General features: G+C 38.8%; 1 protein-coding gene across 2 annotated transcripts in view; it reads right to left on the bottom strand.

Moving 5' to 3' along the window:
* The window catches only part of LOC122808941 (mucin-1-like), a 626,079-nt gene that overhangs the window by 297,750 nt on the left and 305,648 nt on the right, over positions 1-22,681 (bottom strand). For both annotated transcript variants that reach the window (XM_044080094.1, XM_044080093.1), the window contains exon 3: positions 9,577-9,650. In XM_044080094.1, coding sequence (XP_043936029.1) covers positions 9,577-9,650 — 74 coding nt within the window. The remainder of the gene's footprint in view (positions 1-9,576; positions 9,651-22,681) is intronic.

Raw genomic sequence — 22,681 nt, 5'->3', positions numbered from 1 at the left:
GAGTCATTGTTTCCAGGCTGTGACAATGTTGACTCCATAAGCTTTTTAGGTACCATTGAAGTTTCCTCATATGCAGTCTTGCATATGGAATTAATAGAATGCAAGAAGCCATTAACCCCAAGGCCTGCAGAATTTGTCTTGCAGATAAATGTTTTTTTGTGGCCACTTGTTTGAAGTAAGTCATCAATTGAATTTGTTTTTCCTGGCATGAGGTAAGTCATCTGGGCAGTTGTATTCAAGCTTGCACCCAGGAATGTAATTATTTGAGAAGGTACCAATTGTGATTTCTTTTAGTTTATGGTGTACCCTAGACAAGTTAGAAGTCTTTTTACAAATGCCAAATGCTGTAGAAGAGTGTCCTCGTTTTCTGCCTGAATTAGACAATTGTCCAGATAAGGATAAATTTGAATGTTTCTTTGTCTGCAAAATGCAATTACTGGTGCCAGGCACTTTGTGAAGACCCTGGGTGCAGTAGATAAGCCGAAGAGCAGTGCAGAGAACTGGTAATGCAAATAGCCTGCTTTGAAGCGGAGGTATCTTCTGCAAGATTCCATGACTGGGATATGCAGGTAAGCCTCTTTTAAGTCTAGAGTTACCAACCAGGCATCCTTGCCTAGCATAGGCAGTAACTGTTGTTGAGTCAGCATCTTGAATTTTGGAATGTCCAGGAATGTATTTAGAATGGATAAATCCAGAATTGGACGCCATGATTTGTCTTTTCTGGGTACCAGGAAAGGTCTTGAATAAAAACCTTGTCCCTTTTCCTTTTCTGGTACTGGTTGAACAGCCCCAATATTCATGAGGAACATAACTTGTTTCTGGGCCTCTGCCCACTGATTTGGAGGCAGATCTGGCCATCCGTTTGGGATTGGCAACGTGTGGAAATGAAATATGTATCCCTGGGATACTATACTTAAAACCCACTTGTCCTGGGTAATTAGATGCCAATTTCATGCATGAAGTGCCAGTTTCCCCCCCAAAGGGGCTGCCAAGAGATAAGTGCTTGGTGATGGCAGAGGAAAGTCATTGAGACTGCTTACCGTAGGGAAGTGCCTTATTACTTCCAGATTTGGAGGTGGAGGCACCCCATTGTTTTGTTCTGTAAGTTCCTTGTGACTGAAACCTGGAGCCTTTGGAGTGTCTGGGTTTGACCCGAGTGGCTCTGGTGGGTACTGGAAAGGACCAATTCTTAGTAGGCCAATGCCTACTGAACCTGGGCGGCTGCACTTGTAAGAAATCTTTTACAGTCAGCATAGATTTAGCTTTACCTTCCATCTTTTTCAAAACGTCTTCTGCCTTATTACCAAATAGACTGTGCTATTGTAAAGGAGCATCCAACAATTTTGCTTTAACAAGATCAGGCAGATTTTGCTCCTTGAGCCAAGCATGCCTTCTTATCACAGATCCAGTTACAGCAGCCCTGCAAGAGGCATCCAATTAATCAAAACCACATTGCAAAGTATGCTTTCCAACTTTTTCAGCTGAATGCAATAAATCCTGTAACTCTTAATTGTCCACAGAGTCAGAAATCAACATAATTTTCTGTTTAAGTAAGCCCATGATATGCTGCTGATATTTAAACATATGAAATTGACAGTTTAAAGCCCTGATTGCCAAGGTAGCAGATGTGTAAACCTTCTTACCCCATCTATCCAGCACACTGGAGTCTCTATCAGAAGGGGTAGGATTTTTAGCAGTAGAAGCCTTAACGCCCTTGGGACCCTCAGAAATGGTTTCAGGATCAGCAGTAGGGTTTTTAAAAAGGAATTTGTGGGAGTCAGGAACCCTGTAATATCTGTCTGGCTTGCTAGGGGCTGGAGGCAGGGAATCAGGAGCCATGCTGGATTCTGAGAAAACATCATCAACAATGTCTAGAACAGGAGGTATAGCCAAAGGCCTATGCTGATGAAGAAGAAGGAAATACCTAAGCCTCTTTTTAGATTCTGAGAAATCCTGACTCTCCCAGTGAAAGTGTTCCCTTAAGGTATGCAAAGTTTCTCCAAAAGAAAAATCCTCAGGAGGAGAAGCAGAAGGGATGGATTCTTCTGCATCAGAGTCCTCATAAGGTGGAATAGATAATTCCTGATCAGAAGAGGAATCAGAAGAAATAGAAACCTGATCTGAAGATTCATAGTCAGTGCCTTGCCTAGGCCTCTTAGCAGGAGGGGGGGTGGGAACCCCTGATCAAGGTAATTAAATCCTCAGCCATTTTGATCATTTGTTTTTTAGGCATAGGGGCCTGTGCACATGGCCCAAACGTTGGTTTTTTTAGACATAGAAGTTGATTTTGGCCTAGGTTTTGAAGATGGCATTGGTTTAATATACAAATCTTTAGGCCTGAAAACACTCTCAGAAGCTGGTGCCTGCTCAGTGGCTCCGGACCCATCTAAGGTACAGACATCCGTGGATTCAATACATAAAGTGTCTCGAGGCATACCAGACTCCGAATGGGTCTCAGTAGAGGCCTGCAAATCAAAAGTAGCAGTCATCAGGGGCTGCGAAAGTGCCTCACTGAGTACCGGTGAACCGGCGACTGGCTTAGGAGAAGCTTCGTCGTCAGTTTTGGACCTCGACAGTCTGTCTCTGTCTTTTTCTTTGCATTTTTTGTGTATTCCAGTAGTCTGATTGCTAACCGACGACATTTCTGGATAGTTAAATCTTGAGCCAAAATATTTAGATGCAAAAATATACCGATGCTTAATAATGCATTGATTAAGTTTAGCACAAAACCGACAGCAAGGCACGTTGTGGTCAGGGCTTAGGCAAGTAATACAGTACAAATGAAAACCCTTATGAGGTATTTGCTTTCCACAAGTAATACAATTATTAACTTTTACTGACATCGGTAAGGAGCAAGAAAAAGTTTCCCCAACGGGGTACTTAGCTTTAGATTGAAGACTTCGGTTCTGAAACTCGAAAACGAAAATTTCAGGAGTCGGCCGACCGGCACTTGTGAACTGCTTCTGCTTCGGGCAGCGCGTGGCAAGAAAGACTGATGAAAATGGTGTTGGCTGCATGTTTTATACCCCTGACGACCTGACGTCATGGAAGAAGGGACAACAACCGACGCAGGACCCAAGACTTTGTTATTCAGCACCTGCCAGCAGATTACCTAAATGTAATGACTGCAACAGTGAAACACGAAGAACATCTGTCCAGGCTAGAAATAACCATGGACTTTTTCAAGATACAAACTGAAACCAGAAGAACAAGTCACAAGGACATTAAAAATATCATTGGTTGAAAAGAGTATATAAACTGGACAGTATGTTTCACTCTTTAGTGACGTTTTTGTGTGTGCATCAGTCTTTAATTTGTGTCCAGCCATGTTATAATAGAATTGAAATAACTCTGACAGTATTAACTGTTTGACAAGAATTTATACTAATACAAATAAATATTAATGGATATAGTAGTACAGTGTCAGCCTAGCTCTCTGATAATAATATTTTACAGTGCTAATAATATTTTACAAGAGGCAGCTGCTCTGGTGGAATGTGGTTTGATACTGCCCTGTAAGGTTTTCCCATGGTGGGAGTAGCAGAAGGAGATGGACTTGGAGATCCATGAGACAATGGTTTGCTTAGAAACAGCTTTCCCTAGTGCTCTGGGATGGAAGGAAACAAATACCTGTTCTAATTTCCTGATGTCTTTGGTTTTGTCTAGATAATATCTTAGTTGTCTGTGCACGTCCAGAGAGTGAAGGGCTCTCTCTGAAGCATTTTGAGGATGGGGTAGAAGACAGGTAAGTTAATGGTTTGATTCAACGAAAGTTCATTAACTACCTTGGGCATGAAGGAGGAGTTGGTCCTGAGCACCACTCTGTCCCTGTGAAAGACTAGGTAGGGGGATGTGGCCATCAGAGCTTGGATCTCCGAAACCCTCCTGGCAGGTGAGGGCAACAAGCAGAACTGTTATGAATGTACAAAATTTCAGAGAAGCACAATGTGCAGGTTCAAAAGGAGATAGTGTTAGCTTTTCTAATACAAAGTTTAGAGTTGACGGAAGAGGGATGGGTTTCTGTGGGGGGTTTGATGTGGAAGACTCTTCATAAAAAGAGTTTGACTTCCAGTCTGGATGCAAGGGGAGGTGAAATAGGCAAACAAGCAGAGATGGCAGACAAGTGGACTTTGATCGAGGAATATGTCAGTCCTGTTTGGAGTAGCTCACACAACTAGGACAAGTCCCTAGGGATGGAGGTAGTGAGGGGGTCCTGTTGTTCCTATGACATCAATTGGAGAATCTGAGCCATTTAGCCACATAGTTTCTCCTAGTGCTGGGTTTTCTGGCCTCATGCAGAACATTAAGTATGTACTCTGAGTAAAGGTGTCTGTAAGGGATCAGGATTCTATCACCCATAAGGTCAGTTTTAGATTGTTCATCTACGAGTGCAGCAGAGACCCCTTGTTCTGTGTGAGCAGGTCAATCCAGTGGGGTAACCTGTGGTGATTGCCCTTGGATAGATAAAAAAGGAGGGAAAACCAATGCTGTCTTGGCCAAAAGGGGGTCACCAGTAGGATTTTTGGTTTGTCCCTCTAAATTTTCAGGAGGACTTTCTGGATCAGAGCGAAAGAGGGGAAGGCGTAGAGTAACATCCCCCCCATGAAAAGAAGAAGGCATCCACCTTCCATGCTTGTGGGTGTGGGTTCCTTGTGCAGAAGTTGTGTATCTGCCTGTTGTCTGGGGAGGCAAAGAGGTCTGCTTGTGGAATACCCCACTTGTGTATTCGGTCTAGGAAAACCTCCCCCTGTAGCATCCATTCGTGAGAGGGGGCTGAGGTTCTGCTGAGTGTGTCTGCCATCACATTCTGTTGAGAGGGGATATACATGGCCAAAAGGTGTACTCTGAGTGAGTCTGCTAGGTTCCAAATCTGAATGGCCAGTCTGCATAGAGAGTAAAACCTGGTCCCTCCTTGTTTGTTTATGTACTACAGAACTGTCTTGTTGTCTGTGATTACCTTTAAGGTTCCTGGCAGGATAGAGGGTTGGAATGTTAGTAGGGCTAACAGCAAGGCTCTCATTTCCTTGAAGCTGATGTGGTCTTTTACTCAGAGTGGACCATTTGCCTTGTACTGAGAGGTGTTGATTATTTGTTTGCAACACTGCCCCCCATCCTAGGTCCAAAGCATCAGTGTAGAGGCATTGAAGTGGAGCTGGGGTGTGAAGGTGGAGCCCTGGGTTGGTCTGTATTGCAGAGACCAAACATTGGATCTCCATCTTTAAACAAGGGAGGAGTTGGAGGGGCACATCCAAGGGTTGGAAATGTTGGTTCCATAGATTTTTCAGTACCTACTGAATTTTGTGCATGTGTATTCTTGCCAAAGGCACCATGTGTATAAGGGATGCCATGTGGCCTAATAGTTTCAGAAATTCCCAAGCTGTCAGAAAGGTTCAGGAAAGGGTCTGGTTGAAGTACACACAGAGTTGCTGAATCATTTGGTCTGGTATGAAGGCTGTCATGCAGTCTGTGCATAGTCTGCATCCCAGAAAAATCATGTCCTGAGATTGAGTCAGGTGAGATTTTTCTACATTTATAGTAAATCCCAGAAGAGAGAGGGTGTGTGACACCTACTGTAAATGGAGGAGTAGGAGCTGGTGGTCTTGGTGCAGGATGAGGAGGTTGTCTAGGTAGGGATATATCTGTATAACTGGTGTCCTGCAATGGGCAATGATGGGGGCTAGACACTTGGTGAACATTCTTGGGGTTGTGGATAAACCAAATGGCAAAGCAGAGAATTGAAAATGGCAGGAGCCTATAGAAAAGCTGAGGAATTTCCTGTAATCTGGATGAATGGGGATGTGCAAGTAGGCATCCTTGAGGTCTAGAGCTACCATGAAGGTTTGAGGGGTATTAGAGGCAGGAGAATAGTTAAGGTTATCATTTTGAAGCTGGGTACAAGAAGGAAAAGATTGAGAAAGTAAAGATCAGGATAGGTCTCTAGTGACCCTCTTTCCTGGGGACCAGGAACATTCTGGAGTAGAACCCTGAGTTCTTTTGAGGGTCGGGAACTGGATCTATGGTGCATTGGTTTAGGAGTTGATGAATAATGGGAGGGAATAGGTGAATCTGTTTTTTTGGTGTTTGTGGAATGCCCTTAAAGGGTGGGAGCATCCACCAAGTCATGTAATATCCTCTCTGGATGATGGAGAGGACCCATCGTTCTTTTGTAATTTCCACCAGGAGGGGAGGGAGAGAGTGAGCCGGAGGGATAGGGGAGTTTCTGGATGCAGGGTGGGTGAGTCACAGTGGAGGGGGGCCTGGGATGGTCAGCTTCTCTCTGAAAGGGAGTGGCAGAAGATCTTGAGGACAGTCTTGGAGTAGAAGTTTTTCTCTGCTATCTACATCCCTTGGATTGTTGTGTTGAGGGAAAGGATTCCCTTCGTACAAAGGATGGTTTTTGAGGGTAGTTTCTGTGATAGCTAGGAATGGGGACACCAAAAGGTGTTTTAGATTTTGCAACTCTTTTCCCTTTTCTTGGAGGGATTTGAGGAGCTCAGCAGAGGCTTGTCCAAAAAGTACCTTATTGTCTAGCGAAGCATCCAGAAGTTTGATCTGAACATTGATGGGTAGGGGTTGTAGCCATACCCGGGAGTAACAATGCAACACTGATCCAGAAGCAGCAGCTTCCACAGCATCATAGCTGCACTTAATAGAGTGCCTGGTCACTTGTGATGCTGTGGAGAGGACAGAGTTTAATTGTACTTTTGTGGGGTAGTCCTGGACCTCAGAAAGAAGGCTGAAGGCCTTAGAAATGGTATCAAGTACACACCTTGCAATGTGGGTTTGGTAGTTCAGGGCCCTAATGGCCAGAGTGGAATATGTGTAGACCTTTTTACCTGTCCTGTCCATAAATTTACTGTCTTTATCAGTTGGATAAAGAGCAGAGGAAGGAAACTGTCTGGAGGTCCTGTCTGCAGAAACAGCTATAACAGCTGGGTCAGCAGGAGGGTTCTTATAAAGAAACTGGGTGTCCTGGGGGACTCAATGTGTCCGGTCATTTTGCTGCTGCAGGTTGGGAGCCAGGAGACTGTGAAACAGCTAAGAATGCATCTTGAAATGCAGGTAGCAAAGGGGGGAACAGGGAGCGGGCTGCTCCATTTGTAGAAGGTCAAAGTAACTTTTCTTAGAATCTGAGACCTCATAAGCCTGCCGCTTGAAGTGTTCCCTCATGAGGGAGATAGTATCCCCAAAACTAAATTCTTCCCCTGGGGAGTCTGGAGAAATAGTCCTCTTCATCTGGAGTAATGAACTCCTTGGGGGATTCAATTTGAGTCTCATAAGAGAAGGATTCCTCAGAGAATGAATATTCCTCATCAGACACATGGGTTGGTTGAGAAGTGAGAGTAGGTGGGAGTTGTTGGGATTGTAAGGGCTTTGGGAAATGGATTCCCAGCCTGATATCTGAGGGGGTTCAACATGTTTGGACTTCAGTTTCCTTTTCAAGGATGTGGCAGATAAGGGAGAAGCAGATGTTGACCTAGCAAGAGAAGGAAGAGCAGGGGCCTCCGAGAAGGTGAGCCATGGTTCCCCTCTGCCGTCAGACTCTGATGGCTGAAATACCTTAGCAGACGTACCTTCGGTATCCCGCACCCCTGCTTCCATTGTGGCTCCCGGCCTGCTTGGGAGACTGTCATCTGAATGGACTCTGAGAGGTCTGCTATCGCCTCTAGAGCCGGTTCGGATGCTTGAGATGCAGCCTGGGATTCGGGCCTAAGTTTCTTCGCCTTGTTCCGAGGTGGCTCGTCAGATGGGCCTACTCCTCCCTCCATGCCTAACACCAAACGTCTGAGTCTCTGATTCTCAAGGTAAAGATTTATGGCCGCTAGTCAGCTACAAAGTGTTTTGGGGATGAACTACTTGCAGACAGAACAGGATGTATGGTCGTGGACCTCACCGAAACAGAAAACACACTTATCGTGCATGTTTGTGGACCTCACCTAGATAGAAAACACACTTATCGTGCGTGTCCTTGTGAGGAATCTGTCTCCCACAAGCAGACATCTCTTTCCTAGCTGACATGTAAGTCTAAAACAGCAAGCAAAATAAGTAAGAAAAAACTCAAGTGGGCACTTATCTGAATGGTCCAAATGGTCACCTGGTCTCGATACTCACAACTGTAGTTGTCTGATAAAACGTGAAATAAGGTAGAACTGGGGAACGGGCGTCCGATGATCACTGTGGCAGAAAAATTGAGGAGGGTACGTGCAGACATCACCTTTATACCTAATGCTGGTTTATGGCCCCCGTAGCCAACGTCACATGTACCCTCCAGGACAAAGACTTTGGTATACTAGACGGACAGTGGTGCTGCAGGCAGCTACTCCCTATTGTTATGAATACTGCAACATCAGAATAGAAGGACATCAGTCATGTTTCCTGTGGACAGTTCTCTTCCACTTTCATGGGGAAACTGCTTTTGTTACTTGATACCTGCACATGGTCATTGCCAACTAATAGACACAGCAAGAGAATTACAATGTAGGAGAACCCATGTCCATGCATGTACAGCTGGATATTTTACTAAATGTAATCTAGCAACAGAAATAGAAAGAAACTCCTTTCAATAACTGTTTGATCTTCTGTGTCCTGCAAGTCCTGCATATGTGACTTGGTGCTTTCAGTCACTGGATACTGTTCTGAAGGGTTTGCTTTTTAAGTTTGTAACTGAAAGGAAGCTTCCAGAGGAGTTGTAGGTTTCCCTGACAGAGGAGCTACAGCAGAGAAGATCATCAAAATCAGGTTAGACTTGTGACACACAAGCTCAAAAATGAACAAATCTATGTAACATTTTAATAAGGCATAGAGATTTTTGAAGCTTCCTTTCAGTTACAAACAGAGATTAAAAGCAAGCCCTTCAGGACAATATCCAGTGACTGAAGTCAAAAACTGGATGGACAGATTCAAACTTAATTGGACAGAATGCAAGAACATGGCAAAAAAAAAAAAAACATGTATTAGCTAAGAAGCTGTATACCAAAAGTCAAAAGAAAGAGGCATATTATCAAAACTACTGTAAAGCTTTAATTGATATTTTATCATGAAGGGCAAAGTATGCAAATATACATAAAGTTATTAAACACTCTCTTTAGTTAAAAGTAGCAACAGCATCAACTAAGGTGACATTTTTGTAAATATGTATATAATGTACAGTAGTTTAGATTTTTTGTGTATTATTAGGTTGGTGTTATGCTTCAATATATACTCTTATTGTATTAACGTAATGTACAGGTCAATTGCTTTACTATATTCATGCCTCATGACTGAATCATAGCACAATTATAACTTCATGGTAATCCTTTTTTGTCAACCTCAGCTAATTTGAAATTGCTTTTTTTTCTTTTTATCACAGTGTGTGTGAACGCCTAGCTTAATAACTTGCTAGTGTTATGCAAATTTTAACAACAACTTCTATTATACTGTATATAATTTTTGATTTCAAATTATGAAAAACAATTTAATAAAAAGGTATTTGAGAAAAAATCAACAAGTCTATGAGAAGATGTATAAAAAAAGTATAAATATCATTTACTATAATTTATTTAACTACATTTCTAGTTTTAACAAAAAAAAACATACCTGTATTTGTTTACTTTTGCTCCATTGTAAGATGTCTTAGTAGGACAATTGTCACAAGTATAAACGTTTCGAAACTGCATTAACATAAAATGACAACAATTAGTGCATACATGTACAGAAAAAAAGCATTTTCAGTTAACTGGTGTACTGTTGCTTGTTAATTTATGTCCCTGTATAAAGCAAGCTTGTGACAGCGACTTACAATATTTCATTACTGAAAAGCCCACACACAAGATGGACCAGTCATTTTAATACATTTAAGATGAAAATTGAATTTTATAACTGGTAAAAAATGTTAATCTTATTGGCGTGTACAAAACTCTGAAGGGAATTTAACAAATATATATTATTCTTTCACTTGGCATAAATATTTGAGTGATGGAAAAGTAATAGGCTGTGGGAATAAAAACATGGCAGTGATGAATTTATAAATGTGCACTGGTGTATGGTACTCTTTTACCTTACAGCATCACCTCAGTCAGTCCTGGTCATGGTTACACCCCACAGTGCCCCTATCCATGCACATCCCTGCCATACCTCTCAACCTGGAAACATCAAAAATCTGGACAAAGGCCCATGAAAATAATTACAAATCTGTGCACTAATTAACAAAAAAATGTACATACATAATTATGCAACCCCACCCACGCCAATGGAATTGCGGTATACCAACTTTCAAATGCAAACTGAAAAACAGGAAACCAAAATATGGTCCCAGAGTGCCCCTTGCACCCATTCCAATGTCCCATTACTTGGCTATTTCATCCCATTTACCAGAAACACTGTAATGTGCATACTCCTCTACTTCTGCAATGATTATCTGGACTTCATTTAAAACTTTTACTTTGCATTTTATAGCACAAACACTAATAGACATCTGCTAAACAAAGCAATACAGTCTCACAACGAAAATAGACATAGCATTAAAACTTATCTGCCCTTGAAACTCACATTCATTGAAACAGCATTGAAACCCACATTCAAAGAAAATGTATCTCAGCATCTGGCCAGTGGTGCATAAATATTACATTTGGGCTGTTTAAGTAGCAAAGCAGAATGAACCTGCATATCAAATAGTCTCACCGCCCCCCCCCCCCCCGAGTCAAGTAGTGAACGGATATGAGAATTTAAATGCGGTAATGAAATTGTAAAGCAGAACGGACCTGCAAATCAAATAGTTGCACACACAGTACAAATTTAAAGCAGAACCGGAATGCAAATCAAATACTCAGACACTTCAATTCAAAGTAGAACTTGAAAATTAAATACTTACACACAGTCGTAAGTGGGCCTGGTGCCCTGCTGTATTCACTGAACTGAACAATTCACATGCAGAGTTTAAGTAATAAAGCAGAACAGACCTGTAAATCAAATAGTTGCATACACACACACACACACACACACACACACACACACACACACACACACACACACACACACACACACCCTCCCTCGAGTCAAGTAGTGAACCACTGAACGGACCTGATAATTCAAATGCGCAGTAATAAAATTGTACAGCAGAATGGACCTGCAAGTCAAATAGTTGCACACACAGTACAAATTCCAGGCATATCCTGCAAATCAAATACTCAGACACATCAATTCAAAGCGAACCTGCAAATTAAATGTTTGCACAGTCACACACACAGTAGTAAGTGGGCTGGTGCCCTGCTGCACTCACTGAACTGAATAATTCACATGCGGGGTTTAAGCAATAAAGCAGAATGCAGTATGAAATGCAGAGTTTAAGTAGTAAAGCAGAATGGATCTTCAAATCAAATAATCGCACACACACACCCTACCCCGAGTCAAGTAGTGAATGCGGACATGATAATTCAAATGAGCGGTAATGAAATTGTAAAGCAGAACGGACCTGCAAATCAAATAATCGCACACAGTACAAATTCCAAGCAGACCCTGCAAATCAAATACTCAGACACTTCAATTCAAAGCAGAACCTGCAAATTAAATATTTACACAATCTCACACACACAGTGGTAACTGGGCCTGGTGCCCTGCTGCACTCACTGAACAAGTCTGTTTGTTAAAATCATCACTAAATCTCTTATCCAATTTAGACGAACCTAGCCATTAAAAGTCTAAATGGTCTTACACTTAGAAAAGTAAAATTGATCCATATGTTGACAACTAGAGCCCTTAAAAGATGGAACCAATGCAGTAGCATACGTAAAAAGATCAAAAAATAACTGAAGCTAAGTGAACTCACAGAAATGGCAAGGTTGTCTATTCATAATAACAGTAATATCAAAGCAACATATCATAATCAAAGATAGCGAAGATTCACCAATCAGGAACCACATTGCTGATTGGTTAAAATCTGCTACAACAATTATATATTGGATAAAAACTCACAATAAAGAATAAAATGTCATAATTAAAAACTTAGCCTACATAGAATCAAAATATCAAACAGCTTGCACATCAGCTCCTAAGCTGAAAGTCGATCTAAGCAACTAATTAGTGCAAGCCATATAACAACAAAAAATCTATTCACAAACCGTAACTTATGGCTACATTTATAATTGTATAAACTGCACCCAGTCACAGCTTAATATACATAAATCTGTCCAATCACACACTGCTAAAAGAATTGGTTGGTAATTATAGTTCTGGAATACCGCAAAACATTAAACACTCAAAAGAACATATCAGGGCATAAAATAAACCTATCATGGCAGTATAGTAAACACTGAAACCTTTGTAACATGAAAACTTAACCACTAGAAGCCATCATATTTGTAGACTGTATGTTGTACTGCAATATACTAAACCACGAATGCAGCACTTCAATGAAGTCACATGACATCGGCATAGGGGCCATTAAGACAGAACACCCATAGACAGAGCAAATCCCTCCAACAGTAAAGCACTAAAAGAGTTCTGTCACCGGATTTTAAACTGGAATTGAACAATCATTTTCTGACATCTAAAAATACCCAAATGCCTCATCATATTATAAAATTGGTATATCACTCTAAGAGCATACAAATTTAATGCTCGAACAAAAGATAACTGCAGCGATCAGGCATTACATTAGCATTGCTAAACAACTGGAAGCACAATAAGAGTAAATACAGCTGGCAACAATAACAATAAATATGTTTTAAAGGCAAATGAAAGCAAGCAAATATCAGTATCAACACTAATATCAAAAAATAAAACCTGTCAACACTATGCATAAAACTAGATGACACCCATATCTCTGTCTGCTCTGCTCGAAAGAAGCGCTCTGCACTTTCCTTTAGGATTGCTGCTGCACCTGATGTCTGAGACGCATGTTGCTGCTACACAAACATAAACAGCCAGTGAGTCAGCAGTTACACCCCTTGAGCTGAATTTCGACAGGCTGCTCATGATGCTGAGTCATCGCGTACGTGATTTCATTAGTGGAAATTGCCATGGGAAAAAATTTTTAAAAGGCCGGGAAATAATTGGGAATAAAGGGGGCCAATCGGAAAATCGTGGAACCCCATTATTTGGACCTCAAAACTGGTAAATGCCGAGGAATTCAGCACGGTTGAGAGGTATGATTCCTGCCATCCTAATGAACCATCGTGTGGTTGTGAGTTCTTCAGTATACCCACTAATAGAGACTTCATCCAATGGGGAATGTGGCCATCCTGTGTAAATGATTGGGAGGCTGGACAGAAACTGAACAGGTCTTTTGCAGTGATAGAATGCTGAACTTTCCAGTTGGCCAGTGCTGAGTAGATGGGATTCCATCACCCATTTTCTCATCTTCCCAGGGAACACAGAGGAGTAAGCACCCCAATACCCATGTAACACCTGCTGCACTCCCAGTGTGCATTAGTGGATAACTTAGCAGCAAAAGTAACCATGCCCACCCCCTTTGTAGCCAATGTTGCCCGAGACTTGCTCATCCAGGAAAACCTTCCAATGTCTAGATCTATTCATGAATCCAGAATGTAACCCTTTTTTGCAAAAGAAATGTATGGTATTCATTGTGGACAGTTCTCTTCCACTTTGGCAGGTATTTCAAGTTTCAGAGCTCTGCAGAACTTGTAATGAGTACCCAATTCCAAGCTGCTTCAACCCTTCTCCCCATCATTGCTGTCTCTGTTGTGCTACATATCTAGAAGTGTCTCAGTTACTGCACTGTGGATGCTGTTTTACCTACTGCTTTTGCTCCCTTAGAGTTTAATGATTTACAATAATAAATCATTAGATTTTCATTCCAAATTGTATGACATTTATTTTGGTTACAAGGTGTACAAACTTTAGAGAATATCAACATTTGTATCAACACAAAAAAGAACATGGGAAATGAAAGATATATAGTGATGACCAATCTATATGAAGTAAGTCCATCTTTGGCAACCAATAACTTCACAAGCTTTAGACTGTCCAGATGACCAACATTTCTCAGGCTGCCAGGCTTCCCCTTTCCCATCATGTGCAACTCTTCCTCACTCCATTTATTTTCAGTCAAACGTGCTACCACTAGGGGAATACAGCAAATGAGAGAGACAGAGAGAGAGAGAGAGAGAGAGAGAGAGAGAGAGAGAGAGAGAGAGGGAGAGAAGAGAGAGAGAGGACAGAGAGAGAGAGGAGAGAGAGAGAGAGGAGAGAGAGACAAAGAGAGAGGGAGAGAAGAGAGAGAGAGGACAGAGAGAGAGGAGAGAGAGAAGAGAAAGAGAGACAGAGAGAGAGAGAGAGAGAGAGAGAGAGGAGAGAGACAGAGAGAGAGGGAGAGAAGAGAGAGAGAGGACAGAGAGAGAGAGGAGAGAGAGAGAGAGGAGAGAGAGAGAGGAGAGAGAGAGAGAGAGGAGAGAGAGAGAGAGAGAGAGAGAGAGAGAGAGAGGAGAGAGAGAGAGAGGAGAGAGAGAGAGAGAGAGAGAGAGAGAGAGAGGAGAGAGAGAGAGAGAGAGAGAGGAGAGAGGAGAGAGAGAGAGAGAGAGAGAGAGAGAGAGAGAGAGGAGAGAGAGAGAGAGAGAGAGAGAGAGAGAGAGAGAGAGAGAGAAGGAGAGAGAGAGGAGAGAGAGAGAGAGAGAGAGGAGAGAGAGAGGACAGAGAGAGAGGAGAGAGAGGAGAGAAAGAGAGAGAGGAGAGAGAGAGAGAGAGAGAGAGAGAGAGAGAGAGAGAGAGAGGAGAGAGAGAGAGAGAGAGAGATTTAATGAACTCAATACAGATCAGGCTGGATAATGGAGGGTAGGAATACTACTTCAGATAGACCTACTTCTTCTAGACAATACAGGTGTATTCACTGCTGCAAGAACAACTCTTGGGACTTCTAAGACCCAATGGCTGACCTTTTAAAACTTTCCCCCCTTCTTCCTTCATGGACATCAGGACATTTGTGGTACAAAAGGTACATCAGCTCACATAATCTTTAGTGCTTCCTTGTTCTGGTTGTTGTGATCTGGCACAAGAGGACTGGTTGTTTGGTGACAGTGACTCCCAAGGAAGTAGTCCCGAGTAAATGATGCTTGACATGTCACCCTAGGATCCAAGTCATACCTGAAGAGGAAGGGTACCTGGTCAGAGAAACAGAAGAAAAAAAGACGGAAAGTGACTAATGTACCCAACATCACCAAGGATGCACAATGAATTTAAAAAAGAGGGGATAAATGAAGGGAAATGGTATTGCAACAGTGAATATACTCAAAAGGTTCATAAGTGTATACTAGGTTAACAACCACTGGGACCTTTATAAGCCTATCCATGCAAACCAAATGCATACCATAGGCTATTTTGCCTTAGAAGTTGGTTTGAGGGGTGTATATTAGTTACGGCATAATTTACCTGCTGCCTCTCTCCATTAGAGACAAATGTCAGAGCACAGGTGAATTTTCTATTTTCTATCCACTAGCCCAAGTTAAGCCTAAACAGGGAACGGGAAGGGCTCCACTTGATATGGATGGGAAGGCTATTCCAGAGAAAATGAATTTTTCTGATATAAATACCTGTCCCTCCTTCATTTTCTATTTAAATTGCAGGCAAAGTTTAACTTAAATCCTTGTATCTTGTAGTTCTGATGCTGTTCACTTTGCTTACATGCAAAAGGTCCATAAGGGTGAGATTCAAGGACGACTTGTATGGCAGGCATAAATTTCCTCTCAGCAGTCTGAAGGAGACAAGAGTATAGGGATAGGGCTTTGAGGCAATCTGCATAGATATTTGTGTTCATGCCTGTATTCCTTTTGAGAGGAATCTGTGGACATTCCATTTGTTGCATATGCATGGTCAGGTACATACCAAAAGGAGCATTATACTTACTGACAGATCTGGTGAGGGCTGAGTGTAGTGGCACAATGACTTCTCTGGACCTAGATGCCAAGCCCTTAGCTGAGTGACAGAATGAGTTTTTTACAACCTTAGACATATGTTGGTCAAAACCCAGGTTACTATCTAAAAGAGTCACTAAATCCCTGACACTGTCTAATTTTAGGGGTGTTTTTTGATGAGGCAGCCCTTGAAGACTCCACTTGTGACCAGATTTTTTGGAGGTGGTCTCTCCAATCCTAACCTCCTGGGACACAGTCCAACAGCTCCATAATGTCTGTCTTCATATAGTACAGAAGTACATCTCAGGTCATTTACACCTACATGGACTATAACTGAATCATACTGTATATTTGGTGCAATGATTTGAATGCATGTGCAACTTGGTGGATTCTGGCCCCTGACAGGCACCTGACCATTATTTTCCCTTTCTTTAGCCGGCAGAGTGAGGAATCAGTGTGTCATACAACGAAGTGCACTATGGATAGAGTCCTAGGTATTGTATTGGCTTCCTTTATGGGCTTGGCAGTTTATGCTCTACTGTGTGTGGCTGCATGTGCAGTGTTAGCTGTTGCTACTGTTCCAAAAAACAAGTAATGTCTGTGGTATCGCCAAAGTCTCAAACAACCCACTAAACAAGTATAGTGGGTCCAAAAACAAAGCATTCTCTGTGTGGAAGATTCATATATATCTAGTTACTCACTGTATATTAATAAGATCAGATAATGGTAGTACAAGTAGTTAATCACTGTATATTAATAAGATCAGATAATGGTAGTACAAGTAGTTAATCGCTGTATATTAATAAGATCAGTTAATGGTAGTACAAGTAGTTAATCACTGTATATTAATAAGATCAGATAATGGTAGTACAAGTAGTTACTCACTGTATATTAATAAGATCAGATAATGGTAGTACAAGTAGTTAATCACTGTATATTAATAAGATCAGATAATGGTAGTACAAGTAGTTAATCACTGTATATTAATAAGATCAGATAATGGTAGTACAAGTCGTTAATCACTGTATATTAATAAGATCAGATAATGGTAGTACAAGTGGTTAACCACTGTATATTAATAAGATCAGATAATGGTGGTACAAGTAGTTAATCACTGTATATTAATAAGATCAGATAATGGTAGTACAAGTCGTTAATCACTGTATATTAATAAGATCAGATAATGGTAGTACAAGTAGTTAATCACTGTATATTAATAAGATCAGATAATGGTAGTACAAGTCGTTAATCACTGTATATTAATAAGATCAGATAATGGTAGTACAAGTGGTTAATCACTGTATATTAATAAGATCAGATAATGGTAGCACAAGTAGTTACTCACTGTATATTAATAAGATCAGATAATGTTAGTACAAGTAGTTAATCACTGTATATTAATAAGATCAGATAATGGTAGCACAAATAGTTAATCGCTGTATATTAATAAGATCAGATAATGGTAGTACAAGTAGTTAATCACTGTATATTAATAAGATCAGATAATGGTAGTACAAGTAGTTAATCACTGTATATTAATAAGATCAGATAATGGTAGTACAAGTAGTTAATCACTGTATATTAATAAGATCAGATAATGGTAGCACAAGTAGTTAATCACTGTATATTAATAAGATCAGATAATGGTAGCACAAATAGTTAATCGCTGTATATTAATAAGATCAGATAATGGTAGTACAAGTAGTTAATCACTGTATATTAATAAGATCAGATAATGGTAGTACAAGTAGTTAATCACTGTATATTAATAAGATCAGATAATGGTAGTACAAGTAGTTACTCACTGTATATTAATAAGATCAGATAATGGTAGCACAAGTAGTTAATCACTGTATATTAATAAGATCAGATAATGGTAGCACAAGTAGTTAATCACTGTATATTAATAAGATCAGATAATGGTAGTACAAGTAGTTACTCACTGTATATTAATAAGATCAGATAATGGTAGTACAAGTAGTTACTCACTGTATATTAATAAGATCAGATAATGGTAGTACAAGTAGTTACTCACTGTATATTAATAAGATCAGATAATGGTAGTACAAGTAGTTAATCACTGTATATTAATAAGATCAGATAATGGTAGTACAAGTAGTTAATCACTGTATATTAATAAGATCAGATAATGGTAGTACAAGTAGTTACTCACTGTATATTAATGAGATCAGATAATGGTAGTACAAGTAGTTACTCACTGTATATTAATAAGATCAGATAATGGTAGTACAAGTAGTTAATCACTGTACATTAATAAGATCAGATAATGGTAGTACAAGTAGTTAATCACTGTATATTAATAAGATCAGATAATGGTAGCACAAGTAGTTAATCACTGTATATTAATAAGATCAGATAATGGTAGTACAAGTAGTTACTCACTGTATATTAATAAGATCAGATAATGGTAGTACAAGTAGTTACTCACTGTATATTAATAAGATCAGATAATGGTAGTACAAGTAGTTAATCACTGTATATTAATAAGATCAGATAATGGTAGTACAAGTAGTTAATCACTGTATATTAATAAGATCAGATAATGGTAGCACAAATAGTTAATCGCTGTATATTAATAAGATCAGATAATGGTAGTACAAGTAGTTAATCACTGTATATTAATAAGATCAGATAATGGTAGTACAAGTAGCTACTCACTGTATATTAATAAGATCAGATAATGGTAGTACAAGTAGTTAATCACTGTACATTAATAAGATCAGATAATGGTAGCACAAGTAGTTAATCACTGTATATTAATAAGATCAGATAATGGTAGTACAAGTAGTTAATCACTGTATATTAATAAGATCAGATAATGGTAGTACAAGTAGTTAATCACTGTATATTAATACGATCAGATAATGGTAGTACAAGTAGTTAATCACTGTATATTAATAAGATCAGATAATGGTAGCACAAATAGTTAATCGCTGTATATTAATAAGATCAGATAATGGTAGTACAAGTAGTTAATCACTGTATATTAATAAGATCAGATAATGGTAGCACAAATAGTTAATCGCTGTATATTAATAAGATCAGATAATGGTAGTACAAGTAGTTACTCACTGTATATTAATAAGATCAGATAATGGTAGTACAAGTAGTTAATCACTGTATATTAATAAGATCAGATAATGGTAGCACAAATAGTTAATCGCTGTATATTAATAAGATCAGATAATGGTAGTACAAGTAGTTAATCACTGTATATTAATAAGATCAGATAATGGTAGCACAAATAGTTAATCGCTGTATATTAATAAGATCAGATAATGGTAGTACAAGTAGTTACTCACTGTATATTAATAAGATCAGATAATGGTAGTACAAGTAGTTACTCACTGTATATTAATAAGATCAGATAATGGTAGTACAAGTCGTTAATCACTGTATATTAATAAGATCAGATAATGGTAGTTCAAGTAGTTAATCACTGTATATTAATAAGATCAGATAATGGTAGTACAAGTAGTTAATCACTGTATATTAATACGATCAGATAATGGTAGTACAAGTAGTTAATCACTGTATATTAATAAGATCAGATAATGGTAGTACAAGTAGTTAATCACTGTATATTAATAAGATCAGATAATGGTAGTACAAGTAGTTACTCACTGTATATTAATAAGATCAGATAATGGTAGTACAAGTCGTTAATCACTGTATATTAATAAGATCAGATAATGGTAGTACAAGTAGTTAATCACTGTATATTAATAAGATCAGATAATGGTAGTACAAGTAGTTACTCACTGTATATTAATAAGATCAGATAATGGTAGCACAAGTAGTTAATCACTGTATATTAATAAGATCAGATAATGGTAGCACAAGTAGTTAATCACTGTATATTAATAAGATCAGATAATGGTAGCACAAGTAGTTACTCACTGTATATTAATAAGATCAGATAATGGTAGTACAAGTAGTTAATCACTGTATATTAATAAGATCAGATAATGGTAGTACAAGTAGTTAATCACTGTATATTAATAAGATCAGATAATGGTAGTACAAGTAGTTAATCACTGTATATTAATAAGATCAGATAATGGTAGCACAAGTAGTTAATCACTGTATATTAATAAGATCAGATAATGGTAGTACAAGTCGTTAATCACTGTATATTAATAAGATCAGATAATGGTAGTACAAGTAGTTAATCACTGTATATTAATAAGATCAGATAATGGTAGTACAAGTAGTTAATCACTGTATATTAATAAGATCAGATAATGGTAGTACAAGTAGTTAATCACTGTATATTAATAAGATCAGATAATGGTAGCACAAGTAGTTAATCACTGTATATTAATAAGATCAGATAATGGTAGTACAAGTCGTTAATCACTGTATATTAATAAGATCAGATAATGGTAGTACAAGTAGTTACTCACTGTATATTAATGAGATCAGATAATGGTAGTACAAGTAGTTACTCACTGTATATTAATAAGATCAGATAATGGTAGTACAAGTAGTTAATCACTGTATATTAATAAGATCAGATAATGGTAGTACAAGTAGTTACTCACTGTATATTAATAAGATCAGATAATGGTAGCACAAGTAGTTAATCACTGTATATTAATAAGATCAGATAATGGTAGTACAAGTAGTTACTCACTGTATATTAATAAGATCAGATAATGGTAGTACAAGTAGTTACTCACTGTATATTAATAAGATCAGATAATGGTAGTACAAGTCGTTAATCACTGTATATTAATAAGATCAGATAATGGTAGTACAAGTGGTTAATCACTGTATATTAATAAGATCAGATAATGGTAGTACAAGTAGTTACTCACTGTATATTAATAAGATCAGATAATGGTAGTACAAGTAGTTACTCACTGTATATTAATAAGATCAGATAATGGTAGTACAAGTAGTTACTCACTGTATATTAATAAGATCAGATAATGGTAGCACAAGTAGTTAATCACTGTATATTAATAAGATCAGATAATGGTAGTACAAGTAGTTACTCACTGTATATTAATAAGATCAGATAATGGTAGTACAAGTAGTTACTCACTGTATATTAATAAGATCAGATAATGGTAGTACAAGTAGTTAATCACTGTATATTAATAAGATCAGATAATGGTAGTACAAGTAGTTACTCGCTGTATATTAATAAGATCAGATAATGGTAGTACAAGTAGTTAATCACTGTATATTAATAAGATCAGATAATGGTAGTACAAGTAGTTACTCACTGTATATTAATAAGATCAGATAATGGTAGTACAAGTCGTTAATCACTGTATATTAATAAGATCAGATAATGGTAGTACAAGTAGTTAATCACTGTATATTAATAAGATCAGATAATGGTAGTACAAGTAGTTAATCACTGTATATTAATAAGATCAGATAATAGTAGTACAAGTAGTTAATCACTGTATATTAATAAGATCAGATAATGGTAGTACAAGTAGTTAATCACTGTATATTAATAAGATCAGATAATGGTAGTACAAGTAGTTACTCACTGTATATTAATGAGATCAGATAATGGTAGTACAAGTAGTTACTCACTGTATATTAATAAGATCAGATAATGGTAGTACAAGTAGTTAATCACTGTACATTAATAAGATCAGATAATGGTAGTACAAGTAGTTAATCACTGTATATTAATAAGATCAGATAATGGTAGTACAAGTAGTTAATCACTGTATATTAATAAGATCAGATAACGGTAGTACAAGTAGTTAATCACTGTATATTAATAAGATCAGATAATGGTAGCACAAGTAGTTAATCACTGTATATTAATAAGATCAGATAATGGTAGTACAAGTAGCGAACTTAAACTCATCCTAACTCAAAAAATAAAAAAACAGAATTTGAAATATTATACAGAATTACTAAGTATTCAAAAATAATTCAAACAGGGTAGACAGTCTGTTTCCAGTCGAAAATACTTTATTCAGCACACAGAAAAGCGATCCAAGTAAAAACAAAAATAACAGAGTAATAGTTTAATCACAAACTTTCTAACTATATATATACTTTTTATGAGGTATGGGAGTGGTTTATTGTGCTGTAAAAAGTACAGTTTTGTACCTACCATAAATGTAGATGTTCGAGTGCTCACACTGCTGCAGTCATCACACTTGGGTTATCCTGCCGTCAGGCGGTCCCGCAGTCGGCCTGAGTTCCAAAGTCTTGGTCCGGCATCGGTTGCTGTCGCTTCTTCCCTGACGTCAGTGCACCAGGGGTATATAGGAGGCATCCGACGCCATTTTCTTCAGTTTTTCTTGCCTCAGATGTCAGGTGCTCCCCAGTAGGTGGTCACTACATATTGCCAATAAAACATGTAAATAAAATACAAAGCATACCTTCAGCTACAAGCAAATACACCACAAAGGTTGTATCAGATAGAAAGGTATAGAAAGGTTCAGCTAGGTCAGAGGGGATGGAGGGAGGGTAACCTGGACTACAGCAGTGTGAACACTCGAACATCTACATTTATGGTAGGTACAAAACTGTACTATGTTCATTGTGTTACACTGCTGCAGTCATCACACTTGGGTTGAATCCCAAAGCTAAGGATGGGTGGTGGAGTTAAACAGGGTTTGAAGAAGCTAGCAGGCCCTGCAAAACTGCAGTGGCAAAGCCAGCTCTAGTCTTAGAGTATAGAGGTAAGTGATAGTGTTTGGTGAAGGTGTGCACTGAACTCCAAGTTGCAGCTTCCAGAATATCCTTGGCTGGTACCCCCCTGAGAAAGGCTGCTGATGTAGCTGTAGCCCTGGTAGAGTGGGACCTAATGTTAGCAGGTACCGGTTTCCCATGAT

Source organism: Protopterus annectens, chromosome 8.part0 (assembly GCF_019279795.1).
Source record: "Protopterus annectens isolate FY-2018-M chromosome 8.part0, PAN1.0, whole genome shotgun sequence".
Classification (NCBI taxonomy): Eukaryota; Metazoa; Chordata; order Ceratodontiformes; family Protopteridae; genus Protopterus; species Protopterus annectens.
The sequence above is the reverse complement of the archived record's forward strand: the minus strand, read 5'-3'. Positions and strand labels throughout refer to the sequence as shown.